Source organism: Bos indicus, chromosome 13 (genome assembly GCF_029378745.1).
Source record: "Bos indicus isolate NIAB-ARS_2022 breed Sahiwal x Tharparkar chromosome 13, NIAB-ARS_B.indTharparkar_mat_pri_1.0, whole genome shotgun sequence".
Lineage (NCBI taxonomy): Eukaryota > Metazoa > Chordata > Mammalia > Artiodactyla > Bovidae > Bos > Bos indicus.
In genome coordinates, this window is record NC_091772.1 from 78,789,793 (window position 1) to 78,809,461 (window position 19,669).

At 55.6% G+C, this 19,669-nt stretch overlaps 1 protein-coding gene across 4 annotated transcripts in view; it reads left to right on the plus strand.

Annotated features, from left to right (window-relative positions):
• The window catches only part of BCAS4 (breast carcinoma amplified sequence 4), a 56,595-nt gene that overhangs the window by 21,174 nt on the left and 15,752 nt on the right, over positions 1 to 19,669 (plus strand). For all 4 annotated transcript variants that reach the window (XM_070801886.1, XM_070801885.1, XM_070801887.1 and 1 more), the window contains 2 exons: positions 3,688 to 3,789; positions 9,717 to 9,851. In XM_070801886.1, the coding sequence (XP_070657987.1) occupies positions 3,688 to 3,789; positions 9,717 to 9,851 (237 nt within the window). The remainder of the gene's footprint in view (positions 1 to 3,687; positions 3,790 to 9,716; positions 9,852 to 19,669) is intronic.

The window sequence follows — 19,669 nt, forward strand, 5'->3', positions numbered from 1 at the left end:
GTTAGCACCCGGTGCTCCCACTGCCAAGGGCTCGGGTTTAATCTCTGGTTGGGGAACTAGGATCCCACAAGCCTTGTGGCATCGCTGAAAAATAAAAAGAATTGAGTAAATAAGCTGTTGTTTATTCATACACTGGGATGCACAGCCGTGGAAGAGAATGACCAGCCATATACAACACAGGTGATTCTCACAGACATGCTGTTGAGAGAAAGAAGCTGGACACAGGAGCACTTTCTGTGTGGAGCTCCGTAATCTGAAGTTCAAAAACAGGCAGAACCACTCCCTGTGATGGAAGTCAGATAGAGGTTAGCTTTGGGAGGGTGCTCATGACTGGGAGGAGGCTAGAGGGAGTCTTACAGAGCAAGGGGTGTTCCATGCATTGGTCTGGTTCCACAGATGTAAACACATGTACCAGTTCATCAAGCCGCTGGCTAAGGCCTGGGCTCTTTACTGTGTATCATTTGCACTCAATTAATAATAATTGCTTAGCATGGTGCCTACTATGTCTTAAGTGACCCATGAATAGCAGCTACTGAGGTCATAGGCGGCGTCAATTTCAAAGCACCAGAGGGTCATGCCACTGATGAGTTTATCCACAGAAACTGGATTTGTGAGGCTGCTCAGCTCAGTGCCCTCGGGGCCTTGGGCAGCTTGTCTGGGCCCTCCGAAACCCCAGTGGCCTTGGGCCCACCTTCTGGTGGGGAGCGGACTCTCCCCTCTCTCACGTAGGCGGAGAAAACTTCCTGTTGGCCTCAGCCCAGCAGTTGCATTTGGCATTGGCGTGTGTTCTTAGGTCAAGTGCATTTGGCTCTCCTTTCTGGGCCCTGCCTCGTCCAGGACAGCCGCGTTTGCTCTGTGATAACCCCCTGCATCCGCTGCCCAGACTTCTGGGCTCCGGAGACCAGCTCTGGGGAGTGGAGATGACAGGCTCCCAGGTCCATAATCCTGGCTGGAGGTTCGTCCCAGCAGAGGCTCAGATAGTACTGATTCTTCCCTGCCATCTTTGTTCTTCTGAGCAGTAGGCCCAAGCATGAACTCAGATGTCTGTGACGTGATGATGTGAAGTGAGTTGGATGTAAGAAAAGAAATGTGTTCCTTTTCTCCCGCTCCCCTAGAAGATGAAACGGTGTAGGGTGTGGCCACGGACACCATGTTGGGGAGACTTTAGGGAGTGGTGGGGACTGTGGTTAACCCAACGAGGCCATTGTCACCTGGCTCCAGCTGATTGTTGCCACGTGGAACATGGGCTCAGTGTGGCTGGCGCCTCTGTTTTTCACAAGAAGCTAGAAATCTGAGTTTCTAAGGCGAATGCCTGCAACTCTAGATCTTGGCACCTAGCTTGGTTGTACTTCTGGGGCTTTAAGCGTGACACAGGCTGGCTCTGCATGGGCCCACTGGAACACATCTGCAGACGTCTGGTATTAGCAGGTGGCCTCAGACCCAAAGAATCGACCATCTCCCACTTTGCAGCTTGTGACCTTGGCCAGATGATGTGGTTTTTCTGTTTCATCACCTATGCAATGAGGTTGAAGAGTGAACAGTTCCTGCTGTTCATCATTCACATGATGAATGCTCCTGGGTGTTGGTGTCCCGCCCTCCCTGGTTTTTGCCTTTTGGTTCCCAGCTTACTGGGGAGCCCAGGGGAAGGCTTGGGGTTGTTTCAGACGCCCTCCATTTCCTCCTCAAGGACCTGCAGTCTGCCTTCCGGGCAGGAGTGGACAGTTCCCCGCTGCCCTCATTCTCAGCCAGTGGAGAGGCCTCTGCGGACAGGGGTCTTCCTGCTCCGCCCACAGACCCTCAACCCTCCAGTTCCTACAGATCCGGAGGAAGGCAGGGAGGGGTCCCTGAATCTCGTCTCTGCCACATTCCCTTCACCCCATGGGTTGCTAGGACCAGTCCCTCCTGATGCTCACGTGTTTCCCCTCTTTAGAAATCAGCAGAAAAGACCTGCCTTTGATCCCGGTGCTCCTGATTGCCATGAGTTTCCTGTTCTTCACTGTGTCTTAGCAGTTTCTCCTGAGGTTAGCCTTGTTTGCTGACAAAAGTCCGTCTAGTCAAAGCTATGGTTTTTCCAGTAGTCATGTATGGGTGTGAGAATTGGACTATAAAGAAAGCTGAGTGCCAGAGAATTGATGCTTTTCAACTGTGGTGTTGGAGAAGACTCTTGAGAGTCCCTTGGACTGCAAGGAGATCCAACCAGTCCATCCTAAAGGAGATCAGTCCTGACTATTCATTGGAGGGACTGATGCTGAAGCTGAAACTCCAGTACTTTGGCCACCAGATGCAAAGAACTGACTCATTTGAAAAGACCGTGATGCTGGGAAAGATTGAAGGCGGGACGAGAAGGGGACGACAGAGGATGAGATGGGTGGATGAAATCACCAACTCAATGGACATAAGTTTGAGCAAGCTCTGGGAGTTGGTGATGGACAGGGAAACCTGGCGTGCTGCAGTCTATAGGGTCGAAAAGAGTCAGACACGAATGAGTGACTGAACTGGACTGAACTAGTCTTGCTGAGGGAGAGACTTCTCTCTAGACATTCAGCCTGGGGGAACAAAGGAAGATATTGAGCACTTTTGCCTATTCCAGCTGACAAATGCAGGTGCCTGCGGAAGCTCCAGTGTACGCGTGGAGCTTGGCTAAAAACGGGTTGCCAGCTGACCCCACACAAGCTAGACCAGACTTAGATGGGCCTGGGAATCAGTATTAGGCTTCCTCCAGAGTTGGACATGACTGAAGCGACTTAACAGCAGCAGCAGCAGGGGATCTGGATGCTCCTTAGCACCTGAGAGTCATATGTATACTGCCTCTGCGTGATGAGGTTGTGGTAACATGGAAATTGTATCTCTCTCTAACACACACACATACACATACACACACACACACTTAAGGATTAGACTTGTCCTCTTGGCTCTGAAGGAAAATGGAGGCTTAAGTGTCCAATCTCAGTGATCAAGAAATACAGCTTCCCAAACTTCACAGTCACTTTTGGGGTCCTTCCAAGCAGAAGAAACTTAAGTGAGATGCGTGATGTGCAGGAAATACTTCACACAGTGGCTACATGTAGGAAGCAGTTAATGATTATTATTAATTATCATTAGGGCTTCCCCAGTGGCTCAGACAGTAAAGAATCTGCCTGTAATGCAGGAGACCTGAGTTTGACCCCTGGGTCAGGAAGATCCCCCGGAAAAGGGAATGGCAACCCTCTCCAGTATTAGTTTCAGTGGAACAAAAACTCGACTTTGCTCAACTTTAATTTAGGGGAAAGATTTTGATTCTTTCCATTTGGTTCAGTTCAGTGGTTAATAAAATAAAGATAGTTTGAAGCTGGTGCTGTTTTAGATGTTTGCAGGAACCAATTAATTCCCTTCTCCAGGGGATCTTCCCAACCCATGGATCGAACCTCAGTCTCCTGCATTGCAGGTAGATTCTTTACTATCTGAGCCACCAGGGAAGCCCAATTAATTTGTAGCTCAGTAAATCATACCTGGTTGGGTCTGGGTCCCCAGGGGCAGTGACATCAGTCCCCACCTGGGACTTTGGGTCATTCCTGAGCCTGTCCCTGGGCAGGGTAGCACTCGGTGTCTCGGCCACTGGCAAGGTCTCTATAGAGCCTGGCCACCCCCAGAGCAGGCAGAAGCAGGGGCCGGGGCAGAGGGGCTCACGAGCTGTCCTGTTCCCTGCAGATCAGGAGCGACACCTCACAGATCCTGGAAGAAAACATTCCCCTCCTTAAGGCCAAGGTGGTGGAAATGCGTGGCATCTACGCCAAAGTGGACCAGCTGGAGGTGAGTACAGGGTAATTAACTTTCTTTGTGAGTCTGTGGACTTGTTCTGGCTCTTCCGTCCTCTCTCCCAAGATGCTGATCTGGCATTGATACTGTTAGGCCTTAAACCCAGTGGAGGGGGTGGGTGGCAAAAAGGGGCCTACATGGTATTTTTAAAATATAAAAAATATGAATTTATATAAGGAATCTCATTTTAAAATTGGGGTACTTTCTATAAAAACCTAAATTTCAAGCTGCTTTTTGTTATTTATTTATTTTTGGCCTTGCCACACAGCTTGTGAGACCAGGGATTGAACCTGAGCCACGGTTGTCAAAGTGCGGAGTCCTAACGACTGGAACGCAAGAGACATCCCTAGGCGGCTTTTGGAAATTTAGAAGTTCTCAGAACTCTGTATTTCTTTAAATAGTTTGTCCTGTTTACTTTTTAAGGTATAAATACATAAAGTGTACGTATCATAAGTGTACAATTCAGTGAATTTTAACATGTATCCACCCCCATGGAGGCCTCCCCGGTGGCTCAGTGGTAAAGAATCTGCCTGCAATGCGAGAGACGAAGGTTCTGTCCCTGGGTTGGGAAGATTCCCTGGCAGAGGGCATGGCAACCCACTCCAGTACTCTTGCCTGGAGAATCCTATGGACAGAGGAGCCTGGTGGTGTCCATGGGGTTGCAAAAAGCCAGACATGACTGAAACGACCGAGCACACTCACGAGTAAACACCCACATGAAGATGACCCAGGTTGAGAAACTGAACCTTTCCACTCCCTAGGCTGCATTCCGGTAGAACTGGTGCAGCTGCCCCTCAGACAGGGCACGCGCTCTGTATTTCCCCACAGTCCCCACCCTGCCCTGTTGCCTCACTGCTGACTTAGTTCACCTGCCTTTTATCTGTGTGGGCACCGGGCCAAGGTGCGTGGTGTCTCATTGGCTCCTGGCTGCACTGCGAGTCCGCACCTTCCCCTCGCCGTCTTCCAGTGGAGGAGCAGGACTTCCTCGAGGTCATCCGCTTCCCAGGGATCACACAGCTGATTCCAGGAAGCGGGGGCTTCAGTTCACATCCACAAGAGCCCAGGCTTTTCCTCAAACTAGGGCCCTTGGGTCAGGCTCCTGGCTCCTTGTGCAGTGAAGACCGGAAGGCTGGCAGAGCCTGCAGTGTAGCAGAGGTGGCCTGGACTAGACGTGAGCCCCTCCAGTCTGCCCAGGAAGGGAGCCAGCAGTGGGCCCTGGAGTTCGCAGAGAATTAACATTCTTGTCAGCAGAGAAGGAGGCAGGAATATAATTAAAACTTTGCCCTTGGAATAGCTGATTCATTTGGATTTTATTCCACACGTTTGAAGGAGGACAGAAAAATGCAAAGATGTGCAGCCCTGGTTCTAGCCTTTTTGGGCCACCCCACCGCTCGAGCCCCATTTTCCCTTAGTATTCAGTCTTCTGACGCTTATTGAGGACCTACTGGATGCCGCTGCAGGCCCTCACAGTGAGAAAGACAGAGTTCAAGGCTGTGGTTCCCGCCAGGAGAAACAGCAAGAGCGTGACCACTGTGTTTCCCGGGGCTGCTGTGACAAGTTGTCACAAACGGAGCGGCTTAAAACAGCATGAATTAAGCATCTTACAGCTCCAGAGGTCAGAAGTCTGAACCGTGGCAGCAGGAGTCGGTAGGGTCGGCTCTCTCTGGGGGAGAATTCCCGTCCTGGCCTTTGCCAGCTTGCATCTCCCAGCTCGTGGCGCCTTCCTCCAACTTCAGAGCCACAGCACAGCATCTTCCAGGCTATGTCCTCCTCTGAGTCTCCTGATGCCGTCTTAGAAGGACCTCCATGATTACCAGGACAGTCTCCCTAGCTCAGGATCTTTTTCACACCTGCCAAGTCCCTTTGGCCATGGAAGGTGATATGTTCACAGGCTCTGGGAATGAGGCTGGGGACCTTTGGGTGGGGTCATTACTCTAATTGCCACATTCACCAAGGGTGACTTCAGAGGCACGTGCTCTGGAGGGCAGTAGGGAATGGGCAGTGGACGCTACAGGCCCTGGAGGGTGAGTGGAAGGAGCTGGGGGCACAGCCGGGGTAGAGGCTCGGCGGTGGGAGGCTCCGGGCTCTGGGCAGCAAGATGATGGACCAGAAGGATCTGGGAAGGCCAGGATACAGGGGAGAGGCGGGTGATGATCAGAGCGGGGCTGGAGAAATTGAGCCGCAGGAGCCTAGGAGATGCCAGCAGGGCCCAGGACTGCCCTGGGCAGCCAGGGATGAGAAGACCAACCGCAAGCCACTCCTCCTTGTCCTCTGGGAACAGCTGGAGCTGAGAAGCAACTCTCCCCTCCCATGAGGTGTGAATCTTCAGGCCGCCGAGTCCCCACTCTGACCTAGAGTCTGCTACCATCGAGGCCTGGTGGCATTTGCCTCCTGTCAGCCCTCTGGGCTGCTGTTTTCCTTAGAGCATACAGAGATTTCTCTGCAACTGGGCCCTAGTTAAAAAGAAGAAAAACTACCTTGGTCCAAGAGGGTCATGGATTTCAAGGCAAATGGGAGACTCCGTATTTCCTGCTGAGCTATGTGCGATACAAGACGTAGGACCTGATCAGAACCCAGCGTTGTGCTGAGGCAGATGGATTCCAGAACTGGACCGCCTGGGGCTCAGATCTGCCCCTTGGAGACTGGTTTTTGTTTGTTTGTTTGTTTGTTTTGACTGCGCCATGGGGAATCTTAGTGGCCTGACCCGGGATCAGAGCTGTGCCCACTGCCCTAGGAGCACAGAGCCTTATCCGCCGGGCCACCGGGGATGTCCTAGGTCTGCGACGCGGGTCACTCACTCCCCTCTCGAGTCAGTTTCCTCCTCTAGGTGGGGTGTGTCGTCGTGAGGGTGTGAGGCTGGCCCCTGGCATCCTGCAGGTGCTCGGGGAGGACAGGCTGTCACTGCGGGGGTGCCCACAGGCTGAGAGCTGGGATCCAGTGCCTGCTCATCACTCTGCCCAGCCAGCTGGGGGCTCCAGGGAGCCTAGGACCACTCTGCTCCCATATCACTGTGACCCACTGAGGGCCAGGAGGCTTGAGAACCGGGGGGGTGACCTCTCAGGCCAGAAAAAACCAAGTTACTGAGCCACTGCTGTGAGCCAGGGACTCTGAGTGCTTTAGATGAAAGAGCTTGCCTACCCTTCGCAGCAGAGCGAGGTCCTGGTATTGGTCCTGTTCTATAGAGTGGCTGCGGCACAGAGGTGACAGGACTTGCCCAGGGTCACACAGCTGGGGAGTGGCGGAGCTGAGATTACAGAAGTCTGCTCCGGACCCATCCTCAATGCTGGGTGCTGGCCCCGCTCTGGACCTGGCCCTGCTCTGAAACCGGGGGCCTTTGTCACAAGGATTCAGGCACAGCCGAACTCACACCTGTGTTTTAGACCATGTGACTGTCCCATCTCTCTCACCCCTCCCCCTCCTCCTTCCCTTCCTTTCTTCCTTCCCTCGCTTCTGATAATAAAAGTGGCTTATTTTCACGGTGGAGACAATCATGTGGAAGTCACCTCTGCTCCCAAGGGTGGCCACAGTCCCCAGCTGCCTCCTCCTGTGCCCTCTCCTCCCCACTCCGTGTGGATGCCTGGCAGGGTCGTCCCACTGCCCCCGTCAGCTTTCCTGGCCAGGTTTGGCCTCTCCCTGGCCGCGGCCTGGCCGGCCTGCCCTCCCTGGCAGGCGTTTTGGAGGCGGATCAGACCTCGTGAGCGCACATTCCTCCGCGTCCCTCACACTCCCCACCACAGCGGCATTAACGCAGGGAGCGTAAAATTGGAATCGGCTGCAGGGAGGGGCTGCAGGACTTCTTCTGGGCTTTACAGCCAGATGTGCCAGCCGGTGAGGCCAGGAGAAGCGGCCCGGCCCAGGGCTCCTCGTCTCCCCCTCCACCCAGCACACACACACACAGACATGCACACACCCACGCTTGAAGTGCCTTATTCAGAGCCTTTCAGCTCTGCCCTTGCCAGAACCACAGGGCAGCAGCCACACAACAGTGCTGCCATCCTGGGCTCGTCCAGTGTCTTTTTGCTAAGGATGCAGTCATTCATTCATTTACTCATGCACGCATTCATTCCTGTGTGTGCATTCGTACATACGTGCATTATTCATGTGTGTGCAGCCTTCATGCATGTGCGCATTCATTCATGTGTACATGCATTATTCACGTGTGTGTGCCTTCATTCACATGTGCACGCCTTCATTCACGTGTGCACGCCTTCATCCGTGCATACATGCATTCTGTGCACATTCATCCACTCACGCGCGCATGCGTTCCTGCCTCCGCCATCCAGCTGAGCAGGCCCTGGTCGTGGCCTTGTGAACAGCACTGACTCAGCACCTGCTCTCCCAGAATTCACTCTGGAAGGAGATGGCCCCAGAACCGACAGACAGGAAGTTGAGAGGGAGAGGAGAGCTAAGAAGAGGGGCCTGGGCAGCTCTGCGGTGGGGCCGCCTTAGCCTAGGTGGTCAGGGATGGCCCCTCTGTGGATGGCCCAGCGGACCCCGGGCCTGGGAGACAAGCAAGGTTCACCCATGAAGAGAGAGGTGCCCGGGCATGGAGGGAGCTGCTGCAAAGGCTCCGAGGAGAGTAAGGCTGGAGTTTTTGAGGAACCAGAGGGAGGCCTGGGTGGGACACAGGGAGAGAGGGCAGAGCGGTGCTGGGCCTTGCTGGGCGGGCGGGCCTGGGGCTTTCCGTCTGTGGAAGGGAGGCTGCCCCATGGGGCCTGGCGCCGAGAGGGTCTCCTGCCTCTTCCTGGTGCAGGAAAACCTTCTACATTTTCCTTTGGGAGCACAGAGGCCCACAGAGGGGAGGCTTGTCTGAGATGGACCTGGAGTTGCCACCTTTGGCGGCCTTCGCGGGTGTACGAGCAGTGCACGCACACGTGACCCGTGAACACACCCGGCACACAGGCACGCCAGGAGTCGCAAACAAGTGGGCCGCACAGCCTTGTCTTAGACACTCTGGAGTTACTGCTAACATTGTTAAAAACTAGACATTTTTCATGAAATCTGAATGTCCTGTTTTTTCTTTTTAAATGATGTTATCTGGCATTAATTGAGCTCTTAATATGCCCTGAGCACTAAACTGCTGAGCAGGGTTGATACTGTTATGATTCCTGCTTCACAGATACTAAAATTGGGGGTAACAGAAATGAAGTAACCTGGCAAAAGGCATACGACCAGTGAGTGGTAGACCCTGGGTCTAGTCCAGCGGGTCTGACCCCAGCCTTCTCTTTTCTCAATGTTGGAGGTTTTGCAGTAGAGCCCCAAGCTGAGTGACCCCCAGGGACCAGGGACCTGGTATTTCAGCTTACCCAGCCTGTTCTCAGCCTGTTTCACTCGCTTGTCATCTGCCTGCCCCTTGGCGGTTTCTGAATGTGAGACTCCCCAATACCCATCAAATATTAAACCGAGCAATTTCGGGGAATTCCCTGGTGGCCCAGGGGTTAGGATTACACGCTAACACTGCCGGGGGCGCAGGTTTGATCTCTGGTCGGGGAACCAAGAGCCTGCAAGCTGCATGGGTGTGACCAAAAAACCAAAAGAGAGCGATTTCGGAAAACTTCATTTTTCATAAAGAAGGCCGTGCAGCCTGAGTCTCCTCTCTGCTGCTGCCTGGCTGTGTGACTTTGGGCAGGTGGTCCGACGTCTCTGACCGTTGGTTTCTCCCCTCTGTAAAATAGTCTAAACAGAGGGTCACTAGGGGGAGAAGGGGAAAGGATAGGAGTGGAGGCTTGGCCTGGCCGGGCCGGAGGGGGCGTCACTGTTACCGTCAGGGTTTCTGAAGGTGCTCCCAGCAAGGCACCAGCGAGCCTGAGGTCTCCCAGAGCCTGGCGCCCGTTGGTCAGGCCAGAGGGAGGCTGGGGGCAGTAGCTGCTGGCGGCCGAGGGAGGCAGCCGTGGCATCTACTTTCTCCGCTCCCCCGACAGGCCTTTGTCAAGATGGTCAGACGACACGTCTCCTTCCTGGAGGCCCACGTGCTCCAGGCCGAGCGGGACCACGGGGCCCTCTCGCAGGCCCTGCGGAAGTGGCTGGGCTCCTCGGGGCTCCCAGCGCTCGGGAACGTGAGTATCGCCACCTCCCCGCCCCCTCCCAGACCCCGGAGCCGGGAGAGGGGCACCGGAAACGGGAGTTCAAAGGGCACGGCTGGCTTCTGCAGACAGGAAGCGGCGTCTGGCTGGCTGGTGGGGGGCTGGCCGGGCGGCTGGGGCATCGCAGACCCTCCCTGGGGTGCCCCCGTGTTCCCTGATTGGTGGTGCCATGGCTGCCCGCCCCCTCATCCACCGTTTAGTAAATCCTGCTGTTTGCTAAGCACGGGTCTGTCTGGAGTTCCCATGCTGGTTAGAAACAGCTCCTGGCCCTTCCTTCCGCATCTGAGGCTCAGGGCCATTTCCAGAATTCAGGTGGGGTTCCCCTTCCCAGGGCACAAATCACCCTCCAGCAGGCCAGAAGGGCGGGGCACAGTGGGAGGGGCATCGAGCCCACAGCTGGCCAAGGCCTCTCCCTCCCACACTGCTTCTTCCTTGGATTCCTCCCTATGCCAAAGGAAGGGTCACTGTGCCCCTTATGCTGGTGGGAAAACTGCTATGTGCTGCTTACCTGCTTGCCTCCAGGTGAGGGACTGGCCCAAAGCCAGTAGCAGTTGGATTGTGGCATCAGAGTTCATGGTCTCAGAAGTCTTACTGATCCTTTAGAGCCCAAGTTAATGTCACCTCCTCTGAGAAGCCCTCTGGGATTGCGCACTCTCTAGACAAATGCGTTCTCTTCTGCCTTCCAATGACAGTGAAGTCGGGAGCAGCCTCCTTGGTCCTCCTCTCCCTAAAGTTATGGTGACTATTGCAGGGCACCAGGGGCCCCCTACTCACACGGTGCTCTGCCCACTGATGGCTCAGAAGCACCACAGAGGAGGGAGGGCAGAGGTCCCTGGCTGCCTGCTGTCTGCAGCAGGTGCCCTAACATGGGGCCTGACGGGTCCTTGGTCTCTGTGCCTTACGGTCTTTTTCTGTAACCCACAGGGCTTCCCTTTGTGGTTGGCACCAGGGTCTTCCTTTAGTGGCAAGGCTTGGAGGGGAGGGTCAGGCAGCTGAGGTCAGTGCTGGGGTTGGAACCCACCCCCGAGGGGCTGTGGGATGGGGTCCCCTGCCTGCTTCTGCTGCGGGATCCCATCGAGGTGTGGCCAGACACGCTGGGACCTGCACCCTCTCATCTCTGCCAGACTCGGGGGGCCCCCTAGCCCTACCTGTGGTGACTTGTTCCAGGAAACGCGTCCCAGCCAGGGCTGGTGAGTCATTCAGCGACCCTGGCGTGTTGATCTTGGCCCCAGGAGGGCTTTGTGTGGTCCAGGGGATGCGAGCGAGTGTGCTCACACGCGAGTGCAAACCCAAGGGTTTCCAGGGCTGCATCTGCACCCAAGGCGCCAGCTGCAGGGGCTCTTCTAGATACAGAGTCGTCGCAGCTCGCCCTGGGGCCCAGACCTGCAGGGATCTCACAGCCCATCCTGTGAGGGAGGGCTAGTCATCAGATGAGGAAGCTGAGGCACCGAAGGGTCAAACCGCTTGCCCACCCAGGATGTGGTGGAGCTGCGATTTGAACCTGCGGAGCTGGTGCACTGCAGCGCCTGGTCCTACTGGGTCTCTCTGAGCCCGGTTCCGACGGCTGCAGCTGCGGTCTGGGGTGGGGGTCCTTGAAGAGCCCCCACGTGGGTCCCTGTTTCTTCTGTCTGGAAGAACCCACCTAGCCAGGGTTTCACGCTGTGTCCAGCCGGTTCCCCTCCATCCCTGCCGAGGTGGACACCTCACTGACCACTGCCCTCACCCTCAGACGCCACACGGCCCCCCTCTCCCCCCAGCAGCGAGGAGCCCTCCAAATTCTGCCTTCCTGCCCCAACTCACCCTCCTTGCCCCATGCAGTGAGGGGCTGATGCGGGGCAGGGGCTCTTGGGCTGAGAGTCCTGTCCAAACTCCTTTGGAAGCCCACCCCCTCAAAGGAAATGGGCTGCTCATTGCTGCCCCCAGGCCCTCCCGGAGGCAGGGGCATCAGCGGGGGGCCTCCCTCCAGGGGCTCAGGCAGGAGGCCCTCCGCCCTCACCCCCTGGAGCTGGGCAGGGGCCTTTTTTGGGGGGGTTGCCCCCTCCCTGCTCGGCCATCTGCTGGAGCAGGCGTCCTGGGAAGAGAGAGGGGTGGGGAGAGGCTGGGTCTGCAGTTCTGCTAACTCTGCCAGCGCCACCTGCCCTCCTGGCCTCCTTTCTGCATCTTTTTTCTCCCTCACTCTGCAGCTAAAGTGGGGAGGTCAGGGAGGGCGCAGGGCATGGGGCCAGGGTCTCCCAACACTGCACCCCCTGCCTGTGTGACTCGGTGCTGGCCAAGGCCTGGGCCAGCCTGGGGATGCCAGCTGAGTGTCCCTCCTCGTCACGCGCTCCCCCCGAAGGCTGGGCCTTTGGCCTCCGACTTGAACTGCCGGAGAAGCGTGCGGTCAGTGCCCAGACCGGGGTGAGGGCTGGCCTGGTGCCCTGAGCCCTCTGTGCCCAGACGTAAAAATGTACACACTTCTAGGCTTCAGTTTTCATGCTAACGCACACATGACTATTTTCATGGTACAGAGGTTCGTGTTTCCATGCTGTACGGCAGGGAAGTTTCCCATTGAGCTTTTATGTTGATTCTTACAATGCTGCAAACCTCTAACTCAGAATCACGCCTCTCTTTGGCTATGGCATTTTTTAGCTGTGTGACTATGGGTGAGTCTCTTAGCCTCTGCAGGCCTCAGATCGCTTACCTGTCGGTTATCATGGGCTTGATCATGAAACAGTCTGCCTGAGAGAGAACTGGTTTCGATTTGATGTGCGATGAAGAGGGCCTCCTCCACTAAAGCAGTGGGAAGAAAAAGAAGAAAAGAGTCCAGAACTCTCAGACGGAGGGTTCTGAGCATTGGTGGGTCTGCAAAGTCAACTGCGCCTTTAAATAATGGTTCAGGACAGACTGCCTGGGCCCTCCGGGGTGAGCAGGTTTCATGGTGGTGGTGACAGACCAGCTGCTGTTCTCAGCCCCAGGACCCCACAAGGGAGGTGCTAGTGGAAACCAAGGCACAGAGAGGTTTAGTCCCTTAGCCAGGGCTACACAGCTGAGCATCAGGATAGGAATCTGCTTCTTGAGTCTATCCCTCGTTATCTTGGGAGAGAGCCGTGACCTCTTACTTCAGGAAGCACATGTCCAGTGGGAGAATAGAGGCAATGACCAAATCCTCAGAAACTTCAGTAACTGGACATTTCGCTCTGAGGGATGACCTCTAAGGCAGGGCCACGTAAGCTGAGACCCGGATGGTGAGTGAGAGAAGGCTGAAGTCAAAAGCAGGGATGTTCCCAGCAGTGGGATGGCGGGCCCGGAGGCTCTGGGGTGGGATGAGCTTGGGTCCTGAGGAACAGCAGTGAGTCCCGTGTGGGGAGCCAGGAAGGGTGTAGGAGACGAGGTGGGGGGCAGCCTGGACAAAAGCAGGGGGCTCGGGCCACACAGGGGGCCCGAGCGCTAGTCCAACGGCGGCCTTGGGAGGGCTCGGAGCCAGGGAGTGCCTGGGTAGATGTGCACTGCTTTAGGGAGTTTCCAGGGCTCATTCTGTACCCTGAGCTCAGGCTGGCATTCGGGGTCAGCACTGTCTTGTTTAGACTTGACCACAAGAGCCGAGCCGGGCACAGGCATGCCCTCCAAGCTTCAGAGTTCAGCTGTTAGGACTGCATTTCCTTGGCCTGGAAACCCTGCATGCTGTGCCCGGAGCTCCCTGAGACCCTTGCCTTGCCGGGTCTCAGGGCCTTTGTCCAATTGGGAGAGAGAACGGGCTCTCAGGGGGGCGCACAGGTCTCCTGGCATGTGTATGATCCCAGAGACCCTGCCTGAGGAGGCGACCCCCCTGCCTTCACACACAGGGCCCCTCACATCTGGAGATCGTTTCAGGCACATGTGGGAGTGAAAGTGAGACGGGGCTGCAGGCGTGTGGCCTTGGAGGGGGCGTGGAGAGCATGCAGGGGTCGCCGTGCCCCCCGGGTCCAGGTCCTGGTGATGGCCGAGCGCCCACCATGGTGTCCTGGCCACGCCAGGCCCTCCGCTCAGCGCCCGCACCCAGAGGCACGGAGCAGCCTCACTAATTTGTTGTCAGCCACTGTTTGTTTTCCGCCAAACCAAAACATCTTGTTCACGAGGTGTCATTTTGATTAATTTCCCGATGGATAACAGTATAGCGTTTTCCAAGGAAGGCTGTCTGGCTAAGAGCGAAACCACTTGGGGCCAAGTCCTGACGCGGCACAGAGCAGGCTGCCAGGGTGGACTGTGGCCTGGGCGCGACGTGGAGCTGCCTGACCCACCTGTTCGCCCCACACCTGCCCACAGGGCGATCTGGTAACACAAATGGGTGTGTTCCGCCAGGTGTGACACAGTAGGGAGTGGTGTAGACTGTGGCGAATTGTAGAGCCCATGCCTTAATGATAGAGGTAGCGAATTTCAGAAGCAGCTTTTGCAGAAACGGGATCAAGGAGGGCCAGATTTTCCTATTTGGGGGAGGATGCTGGGCATGTGGAGTTGTATATGAATCTTGTAATGTCTGAAAGTCAGCAACTGATTTTTCTCACTGTTAAACATTTGAGGGGGAAAAAATGTGTTGTGCCCTGGGTCACACCCTGCACACTCCCCAGCTCTGGATTTGGGGCTGATGGCCGGCATCCCAGAGGTCCCCTGCCCCCCTCCCCTTCAGAGGCATTTGGGACCAGGGATGAGGGGAAAGCTCGTGGCGTCTTCCTTCACTCTGCGCCAGCCCCAGCAGGGGCCCTCAGCTTTCTGCAGCAGCGTGATGAGCAACCTGGAGTTTTACTGGGCGTCTACTCCAGCTCCAGACCATGGCAGTTGTATTGAGTTCTTCCGGGCTTCCCTGGTGGCTCAGATGGTAAAGAATCCGCCTGCAGTGTGGGACACCTGGGTTGGATCCCTGGGTTGGGAAGATCCCCTGGAGGAGGCCATGGCAGCCCACTCCAGCGTTCTCACCTGGAGAATCCCATGGACAGAGGAGCCTGGCGGGCTGCAGTCCATGGGGTCGCACAGAGTCAGACAACCGAGTGACTAAGCACAGCACAGCGTGTTGAGTACTTTCATGAAGGACTTTCTGTGCCTTGTCTCAACTTCCCGTAACAGCCCCAGAGGTAAAGGGTATCGTCTGAGAAAGGGACCTGAGGCTCAGAGAGGGCTGTTCACTTGCCCAGGGTCAGACAGCGTAGGCAGCAGAGACAAGATATGACCCAGCTTTGACCTTGTTCAGGGTCTCTCCCTTCTCTCTGTGATCTTCCCAAGTGCAGGAACCACAGCCTAGATGGTGGAGGTTGCAAACTGGAGGTCCCTAGGCCCCCAGTCTGCCTCACCAACATGTGTTCTCTGGCCAGCTTGGTATATGTACATGTTAAATTTGAATTGGCTGCCAGCATCTAAAAAAGGAAATTTTACATAAGAATGTAGACCTCTGGCTTCTCTTAAGAAAACAGAAGGGGGACTTCCCTGGTGGTCTGGTGGCTAAGATTCTGCACCCCCAATGCAGGGGTGCCCAGGTTTGATCTCTCGTCAGGGAACTAGATCCCACGTGCCATGACTGAGACCTGGTGCAGCCAAATAAAATATAAATAAAAATATAAAAAAGAAAAAGCAGAGGTCTGGGCCCGCGAGCAGCATCCCCGCTGAGCCACCAACTAGCCCACGTCACCCTTTGTCCTTACCTGCCTGTGGGCACTTGAGTTTCCTACTGGGTCGAGCGCCTAGTAGGTGTTTAATAAACGTTAATCAGTGGATGCTCTGAAGGCGTTCATGGCCCTTGGAGGCCCCCTTCCCCCTGTGTCCCTCTGGGGGTGGTCCCCAGGCAGTGGAGAGCTGGGCCGGACAGAGCCCACGTCTGCCCAGCGGCCCGGGGCCGCCTCCTGGGCTTCTCTGGAGGTGGTGGAGGCTGTGGGCGGAGCTGTCCTGCCAGGCCCGCCTGCAAGCGGCCTCGGTGCCAGGCTTGGCGCTGCCCCGCCCCCCGCCGTTCCCCCCACCCTGCCCCCAGCTCATCCCACCCCGCCCGGCCCGGGGAGGCAGGGGCCCCCTGCCCCGCCCTCTCGCTGTGCCCAGTCCCCCTGGAGGGGTGATTCCCGGAAGGAGGCCGGGCCTGGCTGGGCCTTTATCTCGGGGCCGCACAAAGAAGGTAGAGGAGATCCCCTGGCGCCTTCTCCCGGCCCTGGAGCGGCCTCTCCTCCTCTGCCCCGTCGTCCATTGCGGGGTGGGGGGGAAAAAAAGCAGATGGCAGATATTAACACAGCAATGGAGGCGAGGGGGGCTGGGTTAGTGCCCCCAGCAGGCTCGTTGTCCCCGAGCTCCTCAGCACTCACATGTTAACGGATCTTGTTTGAGTCCAGATATTTGGTGGCAAGGGTGCCAGGGAGGGACAGAGAGCTCCTGGCCGGCTGCTTTGGGAATCAGATTTTTTTTTTTTAAGTGTTACATTTTTGTTTCGCATTTGAGCGGGGAGGAAGTTCCTTTCCACAAAGAGGAGTGTTTATTTGGGGCAGGGCCTACTGATGAGGCCCACGTGGGAGCACCCCAACTTCTCCGTGGTTGGCAGGACGCAGTGCCCCGTCTCCTAACAGCACCGCCATCAGGGCTGCCCCCTGTGAACATCCTTGGGCCCAGTGCTGCCTCGTGGCCCTCCCTGGGCCTGGTGGACACTGTCTCTGGTCTTGGCTCATGCTGGTCCCCCTGCCTGGAAGACCCTGCCTGCTCCCTGCTGGGTGCTGTTTGTTTGTCGTTCAAGGCTAAGTTGAGCATCAGCACCTCTGGGAAGCCATCTAGATTGCCCCAGGCAGCGTTCCTCTGGGCTCCCCAGTCCCCTGATCCTTCCCCTGCCGGCCCTGGCTCGGTTCATCTTCATGTCCATCCACCTGTTCCATGTGTTCCGTCGCTCAGTCGTGTCTGACTCTGTGTGACCCCGTGGGCTGTAGCCCGCCAGGCTCCTCTGTCCATGGGATTGTCCAGGCAAGAATACTGGAGTGGGTGGGTTGCCATTCCTTCCTCGAGGGGTCCTCCTGACCCCGGGGTGGAGCCCGGGGCCTTGTCTCTCCTTGGTCTGACACAGAAGCCCGCACCCTGCCCCTGTCCCCAGCCCCTCCCCAGCCTTGGCGTCTGTCCAGCTTCCCTAGGTCTCTCACTGGGACCTCCCTCCTCAGCTGGAAAGAGAAAGGCTGTGGGCCCGAGAGGGCTCCCGGTGGGGACTGGAGGGGCAGGCCGGCTGTGCGTCTAGTCTGCGCCTGCTGCCTGGGCAGCCCCAAGGACGCCTCCTGTCCTCAGAGCCCGGGGCTCCTTGTTGGACAGAAACGGGGCCACAGTTGGAGGTGGTGGGGGAGGTGGTCCTGCAGAGATGTGCTTAGTGGGCGGGAGACTCTGGGGGGCGCTGTTAGTGATATTGGTGGTGAGCTGAGCACTAACGGGCGCAGAAGTGATGACACTGGTCCCTGCCCCAGCTCACACTCGCCTTGGAGAGTAAACTCAGAGGTGGGCATTACAGCAGATAATTGTGAGTGGGGTGTGTGCTTCGGGCTCCTGTGCATGGCAGAAAGCAGGGGAAGAGGGGTCAGGAAAGGGCCGTGGGAGGGAATGGTGCCCGATGTGTGGCATCAGCTTGGCTCTGGGTGGCACGGCAGTCCTGAGCGAGGCAGGCCCCAGCAGAGCACCAGCAGCTCCCATTCATGACTGCAGGTTGCAGGTGACGTGATGGATGGAGTGGGTGAGTCCCTCCTGGTGTGGGAACCCCTGTGATGCCTGTAGCTGGGGTTGAGGCATCTGCAGAAAGTGTGATCCTTTAATACCTAAGGAGCCTGGGAAGTTCTTGAACTTGGCTCCATTCATGGTCAGCTTTCTGCCGGGAAAATAAGCCACGTCTCATTAAGCAGTAAATTCATCCAGGTGCCTGTTCCGGCTGATACCATCACACCTTGTCATGTTGTAATGTCAAGGCCGAAGTTCCTGTTACTTGGAGAGTCCTAATAAGTAACCGGGGAAACTTGGTTGAAGAGTGGGGAGTCCTGGCTTTTCAATGGAGTGAGGAGTCAGAGCAGGGAGGTGGCCAGTGCAGGGATGGACCTCACTGAGCCCTGCGTGGGAGGTGTCCCCTGGTGACCTGGGCCGGGGGTCTCAGCACTGTGGCCCAGCTCTGCCGTGTCCCCTCCTGTGTCTGGCGGCTCCTGGCTGGCTGGACCTGGCTCCAGAGGCCCCAGGCACCGCTCCCAGGAGTGTGCATGAGGAGGGGTGGTGGGCAGGCAGGACACAGGTGACAGCCGTCGCTGGGGAGAATTGGGAGGCTGTGGGCCAGGGGGCTGGTCTCAGGGCCGGTGCCCCGTGTGGCCCCAGAGGTCTGTCCCTGTCTGGCCAGGAGGCATTCCTGGGCATCTCCACTGAGCCTGGTCACCTGCGTGATGATAAGTCACGTGTGTTAGGGGCTGAGAAGCGTGCTGGATGGTTTCTGAGGGTTGCTGGGAATTAAAAATCAAAGCAGAACTGGCTTCCACAGTTGTGGTTTAGTTTAAATACTCATGTTTTGAAACTGAATGCATTGAACACTGAAAAAAAACGCAGTGTTGTAGAACTGTACACTTGGGCTGTTCACAAGCTAATGACATCGTTTAAGAAAATTGAGGGGCCTGACATTTGCAGCAAGATGGACGGGCCTGGAAACTGTCATACTGAGTGAATAAGTGAGACACACACAGATGCATCATTATATCACTTATGTGTGGAATCTAAAAAAACAGGTGAGGTACAGATGAATGTATTTATAAAACAGAAGTAGAGTCATGGGTGTAGAAAACAAATCTATGGTTACCAGGGGATAAGGTGAGGAGGGATAAATTGGGAGATTGGGACTGACATATACACCCTGCTGTATGTAAAACAGATAACTAATAAGCACCTGCTGTATAGCACAAGGAACTCTACTCCGTTCTCTGTAATGACTTATGTGGGAAAAGAATAAAACAACAACAAAAAATGGATACAGCGACAGTATAACTGATTCACTCTGCTGTACAGCAGAAACAAAGACAACACTGAAAATCAAGTATAGTCCAATTTGAAAAGAAAAAGAAATTCAGAGGGCAGTAATAAATAATGCCATTCTCCAGCATTCATTGAGGAGTTACTGTTTTCTAAGCACTTTGGGGGGATTTGGGTAAAACGCCCTTTGAGGTAGAAACTATTATTAGCCCTGTTGGCAGATGAGAAGAATGAGGCACAGAGAGGTTCAGCGACTTGGCCAAGGTCATGCAGCTCGACAGAGGCACTGCTGTCATTGAAGGGACTCGGGAACGGGGCCTCATTTACCGTGCCAGGGCAGGGGTCTCGCTCTCAGCACTGGCAGCTCCAGGTAGGGCTCTCGAGGGGATGTTGAGAACATCGAAAAGTCTACAGACGATAAGTGCTGGAGAGGGTGTGGAGAAAAGGGAACTGTCTTACACTGTTGGTGGGAGTGCAAATTGGTGCCACCACTCTGGAGAACAGTATGGAGACCCCTTAAAAAACTAGGAATAAAACTACCACATGAGCCAGCAATCCCCCTACTGGGCATATACCCTGAGAAAACCATAATCGAAACAGACACATGTACCCCAGGGCTCACGGCAGCACTGTTTACAATAGCTTGGACATGGAAGCAACCTAGCTGTCCATCGACGGATGGATAAGGAAGTTGTGGTACATGTACTCAGTGGAATATTACTCAGCTATAAAAAGGAACACTTTTTTGAGGCAGTTCTAATAAGGTGGATGAACCTAGAGCCTATTATACAGAGTGAAGTATGAAAAAGACAAATATCGTATATTTATATATATATATATAG